Source organism: Carex rostrata, chromosome 24 (assembly GCF_964058835.1).
Source record: "Carex rostrata chromosome 24, lpCarRost1.2, whole genome shotgun sequence".
In the NCBI taxonomy this organism is placed as follows: Eukaryota; Viridiplantae; Streptophyta; class Magnoliopsida; order Poales; family Cyperaceae; genus Carex; species Carex rostrata.
Genome location: NC_135941.1, coordinates 8,539,115 through 8,554,088, shown reverse-complemented (window position 1 = coordinate 8,554,088; position 14,974 = coordinate 8,539,115). Strand labels below are relative to the sequence as shown.

Sequence of the window (14,974 nt, the reverse complement as noted above, 5' to 3'; positions counted from 1 at the left end):
TATACATAATCCATGGTCATCATTAGCGATAGAGAGGGAGGGCTACTTGGTTGGGTGTAGGCTCGGCGAGCGAGAGAGAGGGAGAAAGGGGTGGGATCGATCGGCTAATTTGCAGGAGAAGATCAAACGGATCCCCTAAAGCAACTCAACCTTTCATTTTAAATCCAGACTGTCCCATCTCCCTCTAAAATTGTGCAATAGAAGATCAAACGGTCCGGATCTAAACTCACAATTTCAGTTACTTTCAATGTGGGATGGAACATCAAAAACATTAGGAGGGAAGCAATTTTTTTTTAAAATTTTTCCGTTTTCTGTTTGTTTCAATTTCTCATTTTCTTTTCATTTTTTTTCTTAGTTGTTTTGTTTTGTTATATATTTTAATTTAATAGTTTTTATTTTGAAAAATTTGGAGATAAGTGAAATTTTTTGAAAGTCAAATAAATTTAGAAAAATTAGTCTTTTAATTTAATAGTTTTTATTTTGAAAATTTTGGAGATAAGTGAAAAATTTTGAAAGTCAAATAAATTTAGAAAAATTAGTCTTTAAAGTCAAAATATAATTAAAGCGACACAAAAATAAATTTATGAATTACGTGTACAAGTTAAGCAATGCATTTACAACATAATATGATAAATTTCAAAAAAAAAAATTATAGTTTCTATGAACAAATACTTATAACTGTAAATTTTAAATAATTTTATAATTGTTTGTTCATTCAAATTTAGCAAATATTTGTGCAATGTTCATTTTTTCATAATTATTTTGACGATCGATCTACGATGAAATGATTCCAAATTTGTTTTGAAATAATCAAGGAAATATATTGAACGTAACCAACATACATGTTTTGAAGTTTGATTGTGTCCGAGGTTTGATCCGACGTCAAGTGTTTATGGCCCTTCAATGATTCAATTTTATGTCCACTAGATGAGTAGGTAAATGAATAAATTTTTATCCAATTTCGCTACAATAAAATAAATGCAATGTTCTTTAGTTTCAACTGTTCCGATCGATCAACGGACGATATATTTTTCATGTGTCTTCATTAACTCACAAAATAAGAGTTTATGTTTCAATGCTATATTAACACACAAAACAAGAGTATATGTTTCAATGCTAAAATACGCTAACTACGCTATGTTAGCGTATTACGCTAAATTACCTTAATTACGCCAAATTATCCTAATTACGTCATATTACGCTAAATTACCCTAATTGCGCTAATTACATTAAATTACGCTAATTATACTAAATTACACTTAAATATGCTAAATTACGTTAATTATACTTAGTATAATTAACGTTGAATTACGGTAAAAATACGCTAACTAAACTAAATTGCGTTAACTATAGTAAATTACGCTAATTATACTAAATTACGCTGAATTAATTTATGACTATCGACGATTAAACTTCTAAGGTCTTCGATGAAAAATAATCACAAAATAAAATATATCTAATCAAATTAGACTTCTTTGTAATAAAAATTAATTTAGGACTTCTGACGATTTAACTTTTAGGGTCTTTGGTGAAAAATAACTACAAAATAAAATATATTTAATCAAATTAGACTTCTTTCTAATAAAAAATAATTTAAAGCTATTGGGATTAAACTTCCAAGATCTTTGATGAAAAATAACCATATAATAAAATAATATGAGTAGAACTAGGGTGTTCTTAAGTTCACCAAAGTGTTTGGTGAGCTTAACTCCAAAACCCATCAAATCGATTTCAAATGACGAATATGAACCATTGGAACCCACCTATCTTACGTGTGATGCGTCTACATGTGAAATTTTTAAACATTCGGATTAGTTTAGTACAAAGTCAATCGGTCAAAATTAGAAGGTTAATAAATTAATTTTAGTGCATTTATTTTTTGAACGTTTTTTGACCACTTGACTTTATACTAAATTAATTCAAATGTTTAAAATTTTCACATGTAGACTCATCACTCGTAAGGTAGGCGGGTTTCAACAATTCGGATTTGTCATTTGAAACAAATTTGATGGGTTTTGGAATTAAGCTCACCAAACACTTTGGTGAACTTAAGAACACCCTAGTTTTACTCATATTATTTTATTATATAGTTATTTTTCATCAAAGATCTTGGAAGTTTAATCCCAATAGCTTTAAATTATTTTTTATTAGAAAGAAGTCTAATTTGATTAAATATATTTTATTTTGTAGTTATTTTTCACCAAAAATCCTAAAAGTTAAATCGTCAGTAGTCATAAATTAATTTCGAAAATAATATTTGAAAAAATTTCGGATACCATCTACATTACAAAATTACAAGGTGAGACAGCTTCCATAATTGGACTTAATTTATTTTAATCATTTTGTACTGTATTTTTTTATAATTAGATACCAATATACATACATACATACATACATATATATATAACACACACACACACACATATATATATATACATACATATATATATATATATATATATATAGATGGGCTACGGTGAGTTGCGAAGTAAAACGTGTTTCTACTTCACGCCGTATTTTTATTTTGAAAGTCCAAACGACTGATCCGAACCGTTAGATGTTTAATCCATATTGAAATGTGCTTGGAGACCAAATTTTACATTTTTTGAAATTTTTTTACTATTTATTAAGCATTTTCGAAAATTGCTGTTTTGTTGTGAACAGTAAAAACAGTAAAATTTTCTAGACCATCAGATCAGCGACTTTCAAAATTGCTTAATAAATAGTAAAAAAATTTCAAAAAATGTAAAATTTGGTCTCCAAGCACATTTCAATATGGAGAATAAGATGAATGGTTCGGATCGACGTTTTTTTACTGTTTATTAAGCCGAATAGTCAATCCGAACCGTTAGATGTGATTTATATATTAAGATGTGCTTGGAGACCAAATTTTACATTTTTTGGAATTTTTTTTACTGTTTATTAAGCCACTTTGAAAATCGCTGATTTTACATTTTCTGGACTATTAGATCAGTGATTTTCAAAGTGGTTTAATAAATAGTAAAAAAATTCCAAAAAATATAAAATTTGGTCTCCAAGCACATCTTAATATATATATCGCATCTAACGGTTCAGATTGACTATTCGGACTTTGAAAATGGAGAAAAAATATTTGAAAGATAGTGTGCATTTGAACCCTCCTCTGTATATATATTTTATACTATTTTGGTACAAATTTGTATCAAATTTGAGTTAAAAGACGTTAAAATTAGCATCAACTATTAATTTATCAATTATTATTTTTATTTTATTTTATTTTAGGATTGGCCTAAAAAAATACAGAAATATTTGAATGTCCAATTATGAAATAGTCAATTAATTAGTGTAGAGTTGTAAGACGACTCTTTATTTTATTGGGAAACAAAGGATGGATCGTTTGATTATTTGTGATCATATTGTATGGTACTGGTGTATGTGATATTCGGCTTTGGTGGTCCACGGCCTGTTGCTGGCTCCGCTCGTAGGAGGAGCCGAGGAGTAGGACCACCAAATAGCAATCCTAAACCACATCCATCTTATCTTCTCTTCTCTTCTCTTCTCTTCTCTTCTCTTCTGGCTCCGGTCGGTTGTGCTAACCTAAACCCTAAACAACGGATAGGATAGGATAGGATAGGATAGGATAGTTCAGATTAGACGTGGATTAATCTTGGTCGTTCATTTTTAACACAGGATATTATAATTGTTTCTCCTCTCCTCTCGGCCTCGATCTCCTTGATGCATGCCAGCGCCGGGGCATGGTCGTCGTATCCTCAATTCTATGTGGCAATTTGCCCACCACCTCTTCTGCATGCGTTTCCACTCTTCATGTAAGTAAGAATTCATTTCATAGTATCTATATATATATATCTTAAGTAAATCAACCAACCGGTTTAGTTAACAATCACCTCATATATGTGGTTTATTATTTGTCCAGGTGATATCCAATAAAAAGTTGACACCATGGCTCCCATTTAAATCTCAGAAGATGAGAGAGAAAAGATCACTTTATCTCTCTCCACCAGTTGTGAAAAATCTATGTACTGGTGTGACCAGTAACTCTGGGGGTAATGGCTCAATTGAGTCAGCTAGGGTTTTGTTGGAGCAGCTATTTGCAAAAACCCTAAACCTACAATCAACTTCTGCACAAGATTCAGAACTAAGCACAAGCCTTGAGGTTCTCAGATCAGAATTTCAGGCTGCATTATCTACTCTGAGGAAGACAGAAAGAGACTTAAAAGATGCTGAGAGAAGGGTTTTCGTTGAAGAAAGGACATTTAAGCAGACCAAATTGGACTTGGAGAGGAGAGAGAGAGAAATTGCTGCCTCTTTTCAAAAACAAGAGCAGCTTAAGGTAGAATTGGAAGCAGTTAGATTGAATTTTGCGAATCAAGTGAGACAAATTCGTGATCTGCAATATTTATTGCGAGCAAAGGACCATAAATTGGTTGGGTTAAAATCAATGATTATGGAAAAATCAGCTGAAATAGAAAAAATTAAGGTCGAATTAGAGAAGAAGGATCAGGTGGTGGTAAAATTGGGCTCAGTTATAGAATCCAAGGAGGAGAAATTGATTGAGTTTGAGAAAATTTTAATGGATAAAGAAGCAACAATTATCAACTTGAAACAGGAAATTGAGAGAAAAGAGATTGAATTAGCAGATTCAAATAAACTGAGAGAATTAAATGAACAAAGGCTTAAAACTGTGGAGAGAGAGATCGAGGACCAGACAAGCGCTTGGTTGAATGCGCGAAATGAATTTCAGGAACTCAAGTCACAAGCTTCTGGTGAAATAGGCAGTATTAAAGAGTCAGCTGATGATTTTGAGCGGGTCAGGTGTTTACTTGATGCTTTGAGGTCTGAGCTGGCAAGTTCACGTGAACTGCTTGCTTCATCTCATGCAAAAGTGGAGCTCCAAGCAAATCAGCTAGAAGAGCAATCTCACGAGATAAGCCAACAGAGAAAAATGCTCCTGTCTTATTCTGAGGATTTGGAAAGCATCAAATTAGAGGTTGATAGGAAAAATATGGATCTCATATCTGAGCGAGCCAAGCTAACACAACTCGAGTTGCAGGTTACTCAGGAGACATCAAAAGTAAAAACTTTAGAGGAAGAGTTAGCTCGAGAAAGAGATAAGCTGGAGGAAAAATCAAGAGAGGTGTCATTGCTCACAGAAGAATTGGAAAAGAAGAAACAGGATTTTGATATCATGCAAAATGTTTTCCAAATTCGCGAGTCAGAATTGGCTGAAGCTAGAGTTCAGATCCAAAGTTTGGAATCTGGTTTGGGTTCAGTTACATCTCTCGCAGAAAGAAAAGACAAGGACCTTGTAGAGGCCAAGAAAATGTTAGAGGGGGTTAATGATGAAATGATTCAATTAAGGAAAGTAATGGATGGCAAAGAAGAGCAATTTCTGCAACTCATGTCTCAGTTGCATGAAAAAGAAGAGCATACTGTTGCAATGCAGGATGAATTGCGGGAGATCAAAATGCGGCATGCAGAAGCAACCTTAGTTGTCCATGAGCTGACGAATCTGACAACTAATCTGGTAGGTAATGAAGAAGTATCTGAGATTGGGTGCATGGGTTCTGATGCAGAGGGAGAATTGAATATCAGATTGGAGATGGAACTGAAGACGGTGAAAGAGACTTTAAGGGAAAAGGAAGTGGAATTGGTTGAAGCTCAGAGACAGCTGGTGGGGAAGGAAGAAGAGCTGAAATCAATTAGAGAGAGGTGGAAAGAGAGGGAAAAGGAATCAGAATCAGAATTCGAAGAGGTGGAAATTGATGGTTTGAGAGAATTGTATAGGCTTGTTGAAGGAAGTGTGGGAGAGAAAAAGTTGGGGGATTTGGTGACAGAAAAGTTAGAGATGGAATTGGTGCAAGTGGAGGCTGAGACAACCAGAATTGCTCTGCAAAAAATTACAGAGTTGACTGAAAATATTGTTACAAGTATAGGAAATAATAAAGTTGAGGGGTGTAATTTAAATTTGGAAATTGAAGAAGGTTGTTTTGAGGAAGCAGAGAAAGGGATTTTTCGTCTTTTTTGTTTGACAGAGCAGCTAGTGGGAGAGGCTCAGGCTCAGCTGGGATGAGCAACAAAAAAAGATGAGAGATTGATTTAGAGATATTAATTTTGTTTTTTGTTATTCCTATTTTGGGTTGTGAGATGAGATTCGATAAGCGACCCAATCAGATACGTACGGTTCACCACTTTCAGCTACAGGTGCTCCTCAAGCAACCGCTTATACAAAATGCCAAACAATTATTGGGTAAAAAAAAGGCATCAGAGATTCAGAGGTTGGGTTGTGTGTTTTATAATTGATATATGGGGTTGCGGTTATATTAATTAATTGAAGCTTAAGAGAGAGCGTTGGAACATCGATCAAATCTTGGATTATATTTTCATTTTATGATAATTGCAGCTGAACAGAACAGTATTATTATTTTGTCTGAAGCTGAACATCGATCAAATCTGTACTTTTTTAACTCAAGCAAAATGTACTCTGTCTGAAGCTGAGAGCCACAGAAAATCCCCCTCAGCAAAAAATATCCAAAAGTGAAAATAATCCTCTCCAGCTCCTTACGAAACCCGAAATTTCGGAATTCATATCCTCTGCATTAACTCAAAAAGGAATCTTTTGAGTTAATACATATGGACCGTCCGATTAGCTTCAAGATTCGTGTAAATTAAATTAGCACTAATATTGAAGATCTCCTATGTTTTAGGCGGAGGCCGGATGAGCTTTGTTTACAATCGGACGGTCGATATCTATTAACTCAAAAGATGCTATTTTGAGTTAATGCAGACGAGGTGGACTCGGTAGGTCCAATAAAATAACCTATAAAAATTGGAGAGGAGTTTTAATAGAAAAAAGAAAGGGTTTTAATAGAAAAAATCAATCCCTATAACAAGGAATTCTCCTTCCCGCAAAATGGACCGCTCACGCTAGACGCTACCTCTCCTTTTCTTTTTCTCCTCTTTCTCGAAACGCATTGCTTTTCCTTTATTCCCTCTCCCTCTCCCTCACTTGTCAGTTACCTGCTATAAATTAAATTATCTTTGATTATCTTTAATTATCGGTGAGGTGAGGTGAGGTTGGCAACCTTATTTACTTGCAAGTGTCTGACAAAAGCTACGCAAAAAGGTAAAAGAGAAATTATGCCGATTAGGATTAGCTAGCTGTAAACTGTAAATTAAATTACAACTTCCCCCAAATTTATCTTTTTCTCAATCAATTCTCTCTCTAGTATTGAATTTGAAGCACACACCTGATCCTGACTGATTTGCTAATTTTGCTTCTCTTTTAAATTACAAGTGAAGCAAGCAATGGCTGAGAAATCTGCAGCAGGTCAATCCCAACCTGGTTTGAGTGAATCATTTGAATACATACTATTGGGTAGCAACCCAGATCAATCTCAACAAGTCTCCTTTACTCAAAATCAGATCAACTCTTGGATTGACACACCCGACCTACAATTAAAGCACAGGTATCAATCAATATAAGAGAGTCATTGCATAATATCAATTCCGCATAACAACATATAAATTCCAACCATAATACATACAATGACAATCATATCAGGACATTGTATAATCAAACAAGGCACACCCCAAGTGGCTATTTGGCCCCGATAATTTCTCAGGTTCACTACATGGCCGAAGCTCTTCTCATATCTATGGCTTTGGCTTGTAATATTGACATTTACTTATAGTGCTGTTCTCTTAACAACAGGATTGGGAGGGGGCAGTTTGGTGATATGTGGATAGCCACTCGCCATATAAAAGATCTAGGTGAAAGCAGGTACCACGAGGTTGCTGTCAAGATGCTGTCCCCATTCAAAGATGATCAGTTATTGTCTTTTAAGTCAAGGTTTGACGAGGTATTTTCCAAATGCCGTGGCTTGGAGAGTGTTTGCATGTTGCATGGCATCTCCGTCCAAAATGGAAGGGTATGTAGTTTTTTTTCCTTCTTTATAGGTGGTGAAAAGGCAGTATGAATAATTTTGACTTTTTAGTTATTTGGGTTAGGTCTTTCCAGATTTAGTTAAATTTGGCACTGTGATGATTTGTTGCATTTGGGTTATGCTCAGGGCTATAGTCCCTTCAGTTCTAGTTGAGTGAGATTTGGGTTTTGGTAGGTCCTGTGAGGTATGTGAAGAATTTCTGGACATTACCATGTAATAAACAATTTGGAGTTATGGTTGAATTTGTGTTGAACAAATTAGGTACGTTTGTACTTTGCTCAGGTTCGTTTTCTGTTTGTTAGTCACCAGGTTTCTGACTCGCACCTTTCAGGTTCAAGCAAGACCTGATTACAGGTCCGTTGGTTTGTTTTTGGTGTGATTTATATTTAGATGTTGACTTTTTCAAGAACAAGTTCCTTTTGGTCTGGCATTTTATTGGTCCAGTCAAGTTCCAATAATTCTACTCAATTTACTGAATGAAACTGGTAGTTTGGTGTAAAGTTAAAGGTGATGCCTGGTCTTTAACCAGTACTTGCCGTTGGTTGAATTATTGGTTCTTTCACATATATTTTAGATTCCCTTATTATCTTGGACACTTTTAGGTTTGTATCGTGATGATGTTCTATGAAGGATCAGTTGGAGATAAGATGGCTCGCCTCAAAGCCGGGAAGCTGCCTCTCTCCGACGTTTTAAGGTCTTATTTATTTTTTTTCTTTTTGTGGGTACATGTGTGGTGGAAGAATGATATTATTTCTCTCTTAACTTTTCTGAAATGAGATCATGATCTTTATAATAGGTACGGTGCTGATTTAGCCCAGGGAGTAAAGGACCTCCATGAAAGGGGTATTTTGGTTCTGAACCTCAAACCAAGCAACTTCCTATTGACTGAATCTGATTGTGCAATCCTTGGTGATTTGGGGTTCCCCTCTCTCCTCATGAACCTCTCCCTCCCCAACTCTGACGTGATCCAACGGATGGGGTCACCCAACTACATGGCACCTGAGCAGTGGCAACCATCAATTCGCGGCCCGATCAGTTATGAAACCGATTCATGGGGTTTTGGGTGTAGCATCCTGGAAATGCTTAGTGGCACTCAGCCATGGCGGGGCCGTTCACATGATGAAATTTTTAATTCAGTTGTCTTGAGGAAGGAGAGGCCAAGTTTACCTGATGGATTGCCTCCTGAGATCGAAAATGTGTTAGTTGGGTGCTTTGACTATGATTTGCGGAATCGTCCATCTATGACCCATATCATACAAGCTTTTCAGAGGTATGAAATAACTCTTTTCGGCAGTCAGTATTTTAGTTTTTGTTGTTGCCAAGATAATGTTTTAGCCAAGGTTTGTACTGGACGGTGGTACTTTTTCTTTGATACATGCAATGGTGTCTGTCAACTGCTATCAACTTGTTTGTCAGTTCACCAGCTTTTGGTTTTGTTTTTTGCTTTTTACTGGTTTGCTTTCAAATTGCTTGTACACTTGGTTTGCGTTAGCATTGATTGTTGTGTAAAATGTGAAGTTGAGGTAACACAAGGATTGTATTGAAGCTCCATGATATAAGTTATAAGTTTCAGTTGGGCACACCAAGAACTGAGAGGATTGGTCCTCTTAAAGAAAAAGGAAAAACAAGAAGAAAGAAATTGGAAGTGAAATGGAATTAGAAAATAAATAGCATCGTTTAAAGAGACTAAATCAATTAATAAATGGTCATTTTTGTTATACGATTTTCAGGTGCAAAAACATGGGTTATGGGGATAGCATGTGGACTGACACAGAGGCCCTTAAATCCTCAAACAAACCAACCTACACTGACTGGTTCCTTTTGAAGGACGAACTCAAAATTGGTGACGTTGTTAGGTCAAGAAAGCCCAAAAACTCGTGCCGGCCTGAGTGCATGTTCATCCCTGAAGGCACCATTGTTGGCCTAGAGGTAGAAAAAGATACCGATGGGCACTTCTTTGTCATGGTAAGGGTTCTTGGTTTCCATGACCCGTTAAGGGTTCACAGTTCAACAATTGAACGGGTTACCTACGGCTATGCGGTCGGTGACTGGGTTAGGCTTAGAGATGAAAGCGGGCCCCATGTTGGGATACTTCATGGGATTTCTCGTGAGGGAGGTGTGACGGTTGGGTTTATTGGGATGGATAGGCTTCATGAGGGGAGTTATACTGACCTCCAAATGGCCGAGTCATATTGTGTGGGACAGTTTGTTAGGGTGAAGGCCAGCGTGTCAAACCCTAGGTTTGACTGGCCGAGTAAGAAGAGGTGTGGTGGGCCATATGCCACAGGACGAATTTCCTGGATCTATCCAAACGGGTGCCTGGAGGTGAAATTTCCTGGGCGATTCAGTTTGGGTCAAAACATTGCTTATCTGGCTGATCCAGCGGAGGTAGAGTCAGTAAACTTTGAAAAGTGTGAGGGGCTTGTGAAAAAGTACCAGCACTTGGAGGATTTTCATTGGGCAGTAAGGCCATTGGTTGTGGCGCTGGGGATTTTCACTGCTCTGAAGGTGGGGGGGGTATGTGTGGGGGCAACTGTGGGGAGGTGTAGCAAAAGGAGGGTAGCAAGTTGTTCCCCTGAGCAGGCAGCAGCAGCTGATCAGCAGTCAGATGGGCAGACTGGTGGCTGGGTTCCTCCCTCTATGGCCAATATACTCTTCACGGCACCTTCTCGCTGAAATTCAAATTCCAGGAAGTATATTAATTTGTCGACTAGAAATGTCTTTCTTACTTGATGTGTATATAAATTGGGATATGAACTCTTTACGCTGGCGCTGGCTCTGGCTGTGACAGAAGCAGGCTTTTGACTTTTGTATATATAAATTAAGTTTACTCTGGGTATTAATTCTCGTCTATCTGAAAGTCAAAATTTTAAGTATTCGTTAGTAATTAATTTTGATGTTCCTCCAGAGTCCAGAAGCAGAACTATACAACTCTTTAACTGTTTCTATTTTTGATTCGGATTAGAGCATGTACCCTTCCTTCCTTGGCCTTTACAAATGGATAGTTCGTATGTTAAGGTTTAACTCTCTTATCGATATTCCTTTCGTGGCTTGGTCTCGCCTTAGTTCCTCTTTTATTATTATTGGTTTCTTCTAATATCTCAAGTTTTGAACTCTATTTGAACGAGAATTAATTATTTTAAAAGAAGAAATTATGAAAATACAATCTCTATCTTAAATCGAAATGTGGACAAGTATTGTTCTGGAATACATTAAAAATCATATCCGCATGAGCAATTTTTACGTGCTAGAGCTAAAACAGAATAAACGATATTAATGATTCTTTGAGTAGGTTTCCGGATCACAAAAGGTTATATACAGGGCCGAAAATTCTTTAATATTCGTGCCAGAAGTGATCTGATCTGATCTGATCTGATCTGACCCAAACCATGTATGATAATGATGACCCAGAAATTCTGGTCCAGTGGGCCATAATTTATTTTTGTTAATAGGATCTCTCTCTAAGTCGGCCTATTACTATTACTATTACTATTACTATTACTATTAGGAGGAGTGGAGGACCTACCTCACCTCACTTCACTTGTAAGTTCTAAGCTTCATAACTAATACAAAAACTAAAGTAATGGAAATGGAAATTGAAATTGAAGAATTGGAAGAGTGCGAAGATGAGGTGATGAGCGAGGTGCACCTGGGCTGTCCTCCTCGCTCCACCGGCCCCTTTCTCTCACGCTTCACCTTCTCTCTTCCATCTTCATCTTTAGGTAAACCATATCCTCTTGTTTCTTAGCGGCTTGGCATTTCATCGAACAGGTTATCTGTTAATGCCATCTTTAGGAGCATAACTGATTTTGTATCTTAGCTTTTCTTTTTGAGGATAGTGTAAGATTAGATTATATATTTATTATATATTGTCAAAATCAAGAAGATTCTTTATGTTATTTACCCCAGATTCGTGTAAATATTCCTTCAGAATTTTGTATTCTGAATCCTGCTCATGCTCGTCTGTCTCTTTGTCTGTCTAAACTGTTGTTCATCTGATTCCAAGTGGTGATGTAATCTTACTTTGTTGTGGCCAGAGACGAAAGATGTTAATCACTTCAGTAGTAGGCATGCAGAAGTGGATGCATGGTCTAATGAAATTACTTTGGATAAAGATGGAGATATTGTACTAGATCGCAGGAAAAATAGAACTGGTACTTGATGTTACGGAAAACTTTTTGTTCATTTACTTTTAGCATGAAGCATGCAAGTTTTTCTGGAAAAAAGTTTTTGTAAGACCTGGTATCCTCTGCAAAAAGTACTACATAAAGTACCATACACATCCAGCTTTAGCACATGCTGGTACAGCTTACAAGGCCTTATAGGCGCAGTACCAGTGAAAATAGTGTACTCAGTTGTTATCGCTGGAACTTAGTTTTTGAAGCAATTATACGGTGAATTTCAAAGCAAGGAAAGAGATGAAAAAAATATCAGGAAACGTTGTGTAAAAATGGGGTCTGGTCATTACCCAATTAGTATATTTTAGGAATTCTGACAGTATATTTTTTGTAATAAAATCCTTTCAAACCAAATTAAGTATTACAAAAAGGCTAATTGCTTACCTGCTTAATGTGACTTTTATCCTGTAGAGAGGTGTGCTGATTTTGAGTTTGTTATTCAGCACAACATCACTTCATCAATAAGATATGTGGGGCTTCAGGTTATTAAATTTCTATCTCCAGTGCCTTCTTTTGCAGAACTCTTTGTACTTTACGTTTTTGCTAATCTCATTTCATTTCTCGTCTTCCAAATATTGTAAAATAGAGTAAATATGTCTATAATTATCAGTTTACCTAAATTTTTTTTCATTTCTTTTAGTACATCTACATGGCATATGAAAAGATCTACAGTCCACCAAATTATCATTTTACTAAATTTTACAAGATGTGTAGGTTTCAATATTTGACTGAGCAAAGATGAGATTATGAATTTATATTATAAATCAATTTCAAAATAACAGGTTTGGAGAGCTTCATTGGTTTTAGCTGACTTTGTATTGCATAAGTGTTTGACCTCATCAGAATTTGATGGTGTTACAGCTATAGAGCTTGGTGCCGGGACAGGTAGCTTTTGTCTTGCTTTAATAGAGAAATAAATATAGGAGTTCTTGGCCTTACTTTTACCCTTAGTACATTCCCACATGAAAAATAGAGAACATAAAAAAATGCTTTTAAAGTAAAGGAGCAAATGACTTAAAGTCAATGTTATGGTCTCCATAAAAATGGTTCTTTCTTGAATATGAAAAACGAATCTATTATCTGGGATAAAGTTCCAGGATAGCAGTTTCACCCAAATAAGGTTTAGTCACTTGATAGATTTACATATGGAATGAATGTATATTGTATCTTTTTTCAGACTAGACAGGTACTAATGGTGTTATATATGTACCAGGTCTCGTAGGCATTGTGCTTGCACGGTCTGCTGGTAGTGTCTACATTACAGGCAAGTGATTTCAGTGTTCATCCTTTTAAAATAGATCTTTACAGTTGTGTCCTAGTTAAGTGTGAGTTTGGGTACTTGCATGTAAATGGCATTTTAAAGATTCACAATGTACCTATGAGAATTTCCTTTCTTCTAAGCAAGAATATTTAATGGTATCTAACAGATAGAGGAATAAAGATCTTAGATAATTGCTTACAAAATGTAAAGCTCTGCTCAAGACTTCTGAACTTACAAGAAAATCGACTGCATGTACGTGAACTCGATTGGTGTAAGCCCTGGCCCCCTATATTAGGAAGCAATGATCTATCCCAAACAAGGTGAGAATTTTCACCAACTAAAATACATTCCTTTTATTTTGAGGTGTTTCGGTTGTCAGCTTCCTATCTGGCAGGGGCTTTTGGCAAAAGTTTCCTACTGATTGTTATGGGATTTAGGTTAAAATACACTTGGAGCTCCAAGGAGATTGAGGAGGCAGAGAGATCCACAGTGTTACTAGCTGCTGATGTCATATACTGTGACAAAATTACTGATGTATTTTTCGCAAACCTCGTGAAGTTAATGTCATGTGGTTCTGAAAAGGTAACTGGAAAAAAAAAAATTTGCTTCAAAGTATAAAATTTTATATGAATCCTAAAATCTTATAAGTCTTCTTTATTAAGGTTTCATCTCGTATTATTTATTTGTAATCACCGGGGCATGTGCCGGTGCATGGTCACTATCACAAAAATATGGTTGGTCAACAACCTAAGATTAGAGTCCGAAGTACCTCTTAATTTGAGTGGAAAACCTGAATAAACACAGAATGAATATTTAAAGATGTAAAATAACCTTTGTTATGTTATCTCAGGTCCTTTACTTGGCACTTGAGAAAAGGTACAACTTCACTCTTGAAGAACTCGATGTTGTTGCCAATGGTTATTCTCGTTTTCGAAGCTTCTTAAAAGATGAGAGTGGTACACCCCATTCATTCCCCAAAGAAAGTTAAATAATAAATAAAAGGATTCATTCTCTTAAATTTTACTAATACTGTAGCAGGTATTGGTTCGCTTGATTCTGCCTCATTCCCATGCTTCATCGGCGAACTAATTGATCTTTGGGAAATTCCTCAGTACATAAGGGAATATGAAAGAGGAAAAGATCTGGAGATTTGGAAGGTCACATATTGGCGAAAAGCAACTGCTAAAAATTAGTTTTGACCATACTTGAGTTCAGTTGGAAGGTGACATATCGCACATTGTGTTATATTCTAACATAACTACATGTTATAGCAGAATGTATCAGTTTGGGTCTAACCCTCTAATTGCAGAATTGGTAATGGACTGGACTCAGAGTCATGAACTCTCCTCAGGCTCAGGAGGTGAGGTCCACATCCAAATCTTAATTTGTGTTGTAAGGACTAAAGAGATGATGTGGATTTTCAAATTTGAAATGCATCAGTATAGATTTGTTAGAGGTAGGTCAGGTCAGGTCAGGTCAGGTGTGATATAAATTATAAAATGGTTCAGTCAGTGTAGTCTGGAATGTGTACAAGGAGATAATGTGTTATTAATTTTGAACTCGGAAAGCAGAGAATGTCATGTTATGTGGAT

General features: G+C 36.0%; 3 protein-coding genes across 6 annotated transcripts; all 3 read left to right on the top strand.

The window, feature by feature from the left end:
* The first annotated feature begins 3,603 nt into the window (after positions 1-3,603).
* LOC144575367 (Myosin heavy chain-related protein) lies at positions 3,604-6,124 on the top strand. Its single transcript, XM_078325471.1, has 2 exons — positions 3,604-3,806; positions 3,914-6,124. Exons 1-2 carry the CDS (start codon positions 3,735-3,737, stop codon positions 6,068-6,070), a joined length of 2,229 nt encoding a protein of 742 aa, XP_078181597.1. The 5' UTR covers positions 3,604-3,734; the 3' UTR covers positions 6,071-6,124.
* A 764-nt stretch (positions 6,125-6,888) lies between these two features.
* Positions 6,889-10,782, top strand: LOC144575368 (Protein kinase superfamily protein). Of its 3 annotated transcripts, none has more exons than XM_078325472.1 (6): positions 6,889-7,123; positions 7,304-7,466; positions 7,712-7,928; positions 8,546-8,637; positions 8,740-9,213; positions 9,674-10,782. In XM_078325472.1, exons 2-6 carry the CDS (start codon positions 7,306-7,308, stop codon positions 10,617-10,619), a joined length of 1,890 nt encoding a protein of 629 aa, XP_078181598.1. In that variant the 5' UTR covers positions 6,889-7,123; positions 7,304-7,305; the 3' UTR covers positions 10,620-10,782. The 3 variants fall into 3 exon arrangements, with proteins under 3 accessions (XP_078181598.1, XP_078181600.1, XP_078181599.1); XM_078325474.1 differs by having other exon boundaries at positions 6,891-7,123; positions 7,300-7,466; XM_078325473.1 differs by having other exon boundaries at positions 6,913-7,123; positions 7,295-7,466.
* A 714-nt stretch (positions 10,783-11,496) lies between these two features.
* On the top strand, positions 11,497-14,709 carry LOC144575531 (Putative methyltransferase family protein). 2 transcript variants are annotated; one of them, XM_078325707.1, is made up of 9 exons: positions 11,497-11,665; positions 11,981-12,097; positions 12,533-12,603; positions 12,904-13,006; positions 13,335-13,385; positions 13,549-13,702; positions 13,820-13,964; positions 14,233-14,338; positions 14,421-14,709. In XM_078325707.1, exons 1-9 carry the CDS (start codon positions 11,527-11,529, stop codon positions 14,573-14,575), a joined length of 1,041 nt encoding a protein of 346 aa, XP_078181833.1. In that variant the 5' UTR covers positions 11,497-11,526; the 3' UTR covers positions 14,576-14,709. The 2 variants fall into 2 exon arrangements, with proteins under 2 accessions (XP_078181833.1, XP_078181834.1); XM_078325708.1 differs by having other exon boundaries at positions 13,335-13,389; positions 13,553-13,702.
* Positions 14,710-14,974: the final 265 nt, after the last annotated feature.

Excerpts from the sequence above, each read along its gene's own strand:
- LOC144575368 (XM_078325472.1), top strand. The coding sequence starts at position 7,306 with ATGGCTGAGAAATCTGCAGCAGGTCAATCCCAACCTGGTTTGAGTGAA. Across the intron at positions 7,929-8,545 it reads TCTCCGTCCAAAATGGAAGG|GTTTGTATCGTGATGATGTT; the intron begins GTATGTAGTTTT and ends GGACACTTTTAG. Across the intron at positions 8,638-8,739 it reads CCTCTCTCCGACGTTTTAAG|GTACGGTGCTGATTTAGCCC; the intron begins GTCTTATTTATT and ends TCTTTATAATAG.
- LOC144575367 (XM_078325471.1), top strand. The coding sequence starts at position 3,735 with ATGGTCGTCGTATCCTCAATTCTATGTGGCAATTTGCCCACCACCTCT. Across the intron at positions 3,807-3,913 it reads CATGCGTTTCCACTCTTCAT|GTGATATCCAATAAAAAGTT; the intron begins GTAAGTAAGAAT and ends TTATTTGTCCAG.
- LOC144575531 (XM_078325707.1), top strand. The coding sequence starts at position 11,527 with ATGGAAATGGAAATTGAAATTGAAGAATTGGAAGAGTGCGAAGATGAG. Across the intron at positions 12,604-12,903 it reads TAAGATATGTGGGGCTTCAG|GTTTGGAGAGCTTCATTGGT; the intron begins GTTATTAAATTT and ends TCAAAATAACAG. Across the intron at positions 14,339-14,420 it reads CTTCTTAAAAGATGAGAGTG|GTATTGGTTCGCTTGATTCT; the intron begins GTACACCCCATT and ends ATACTGTAGCAG.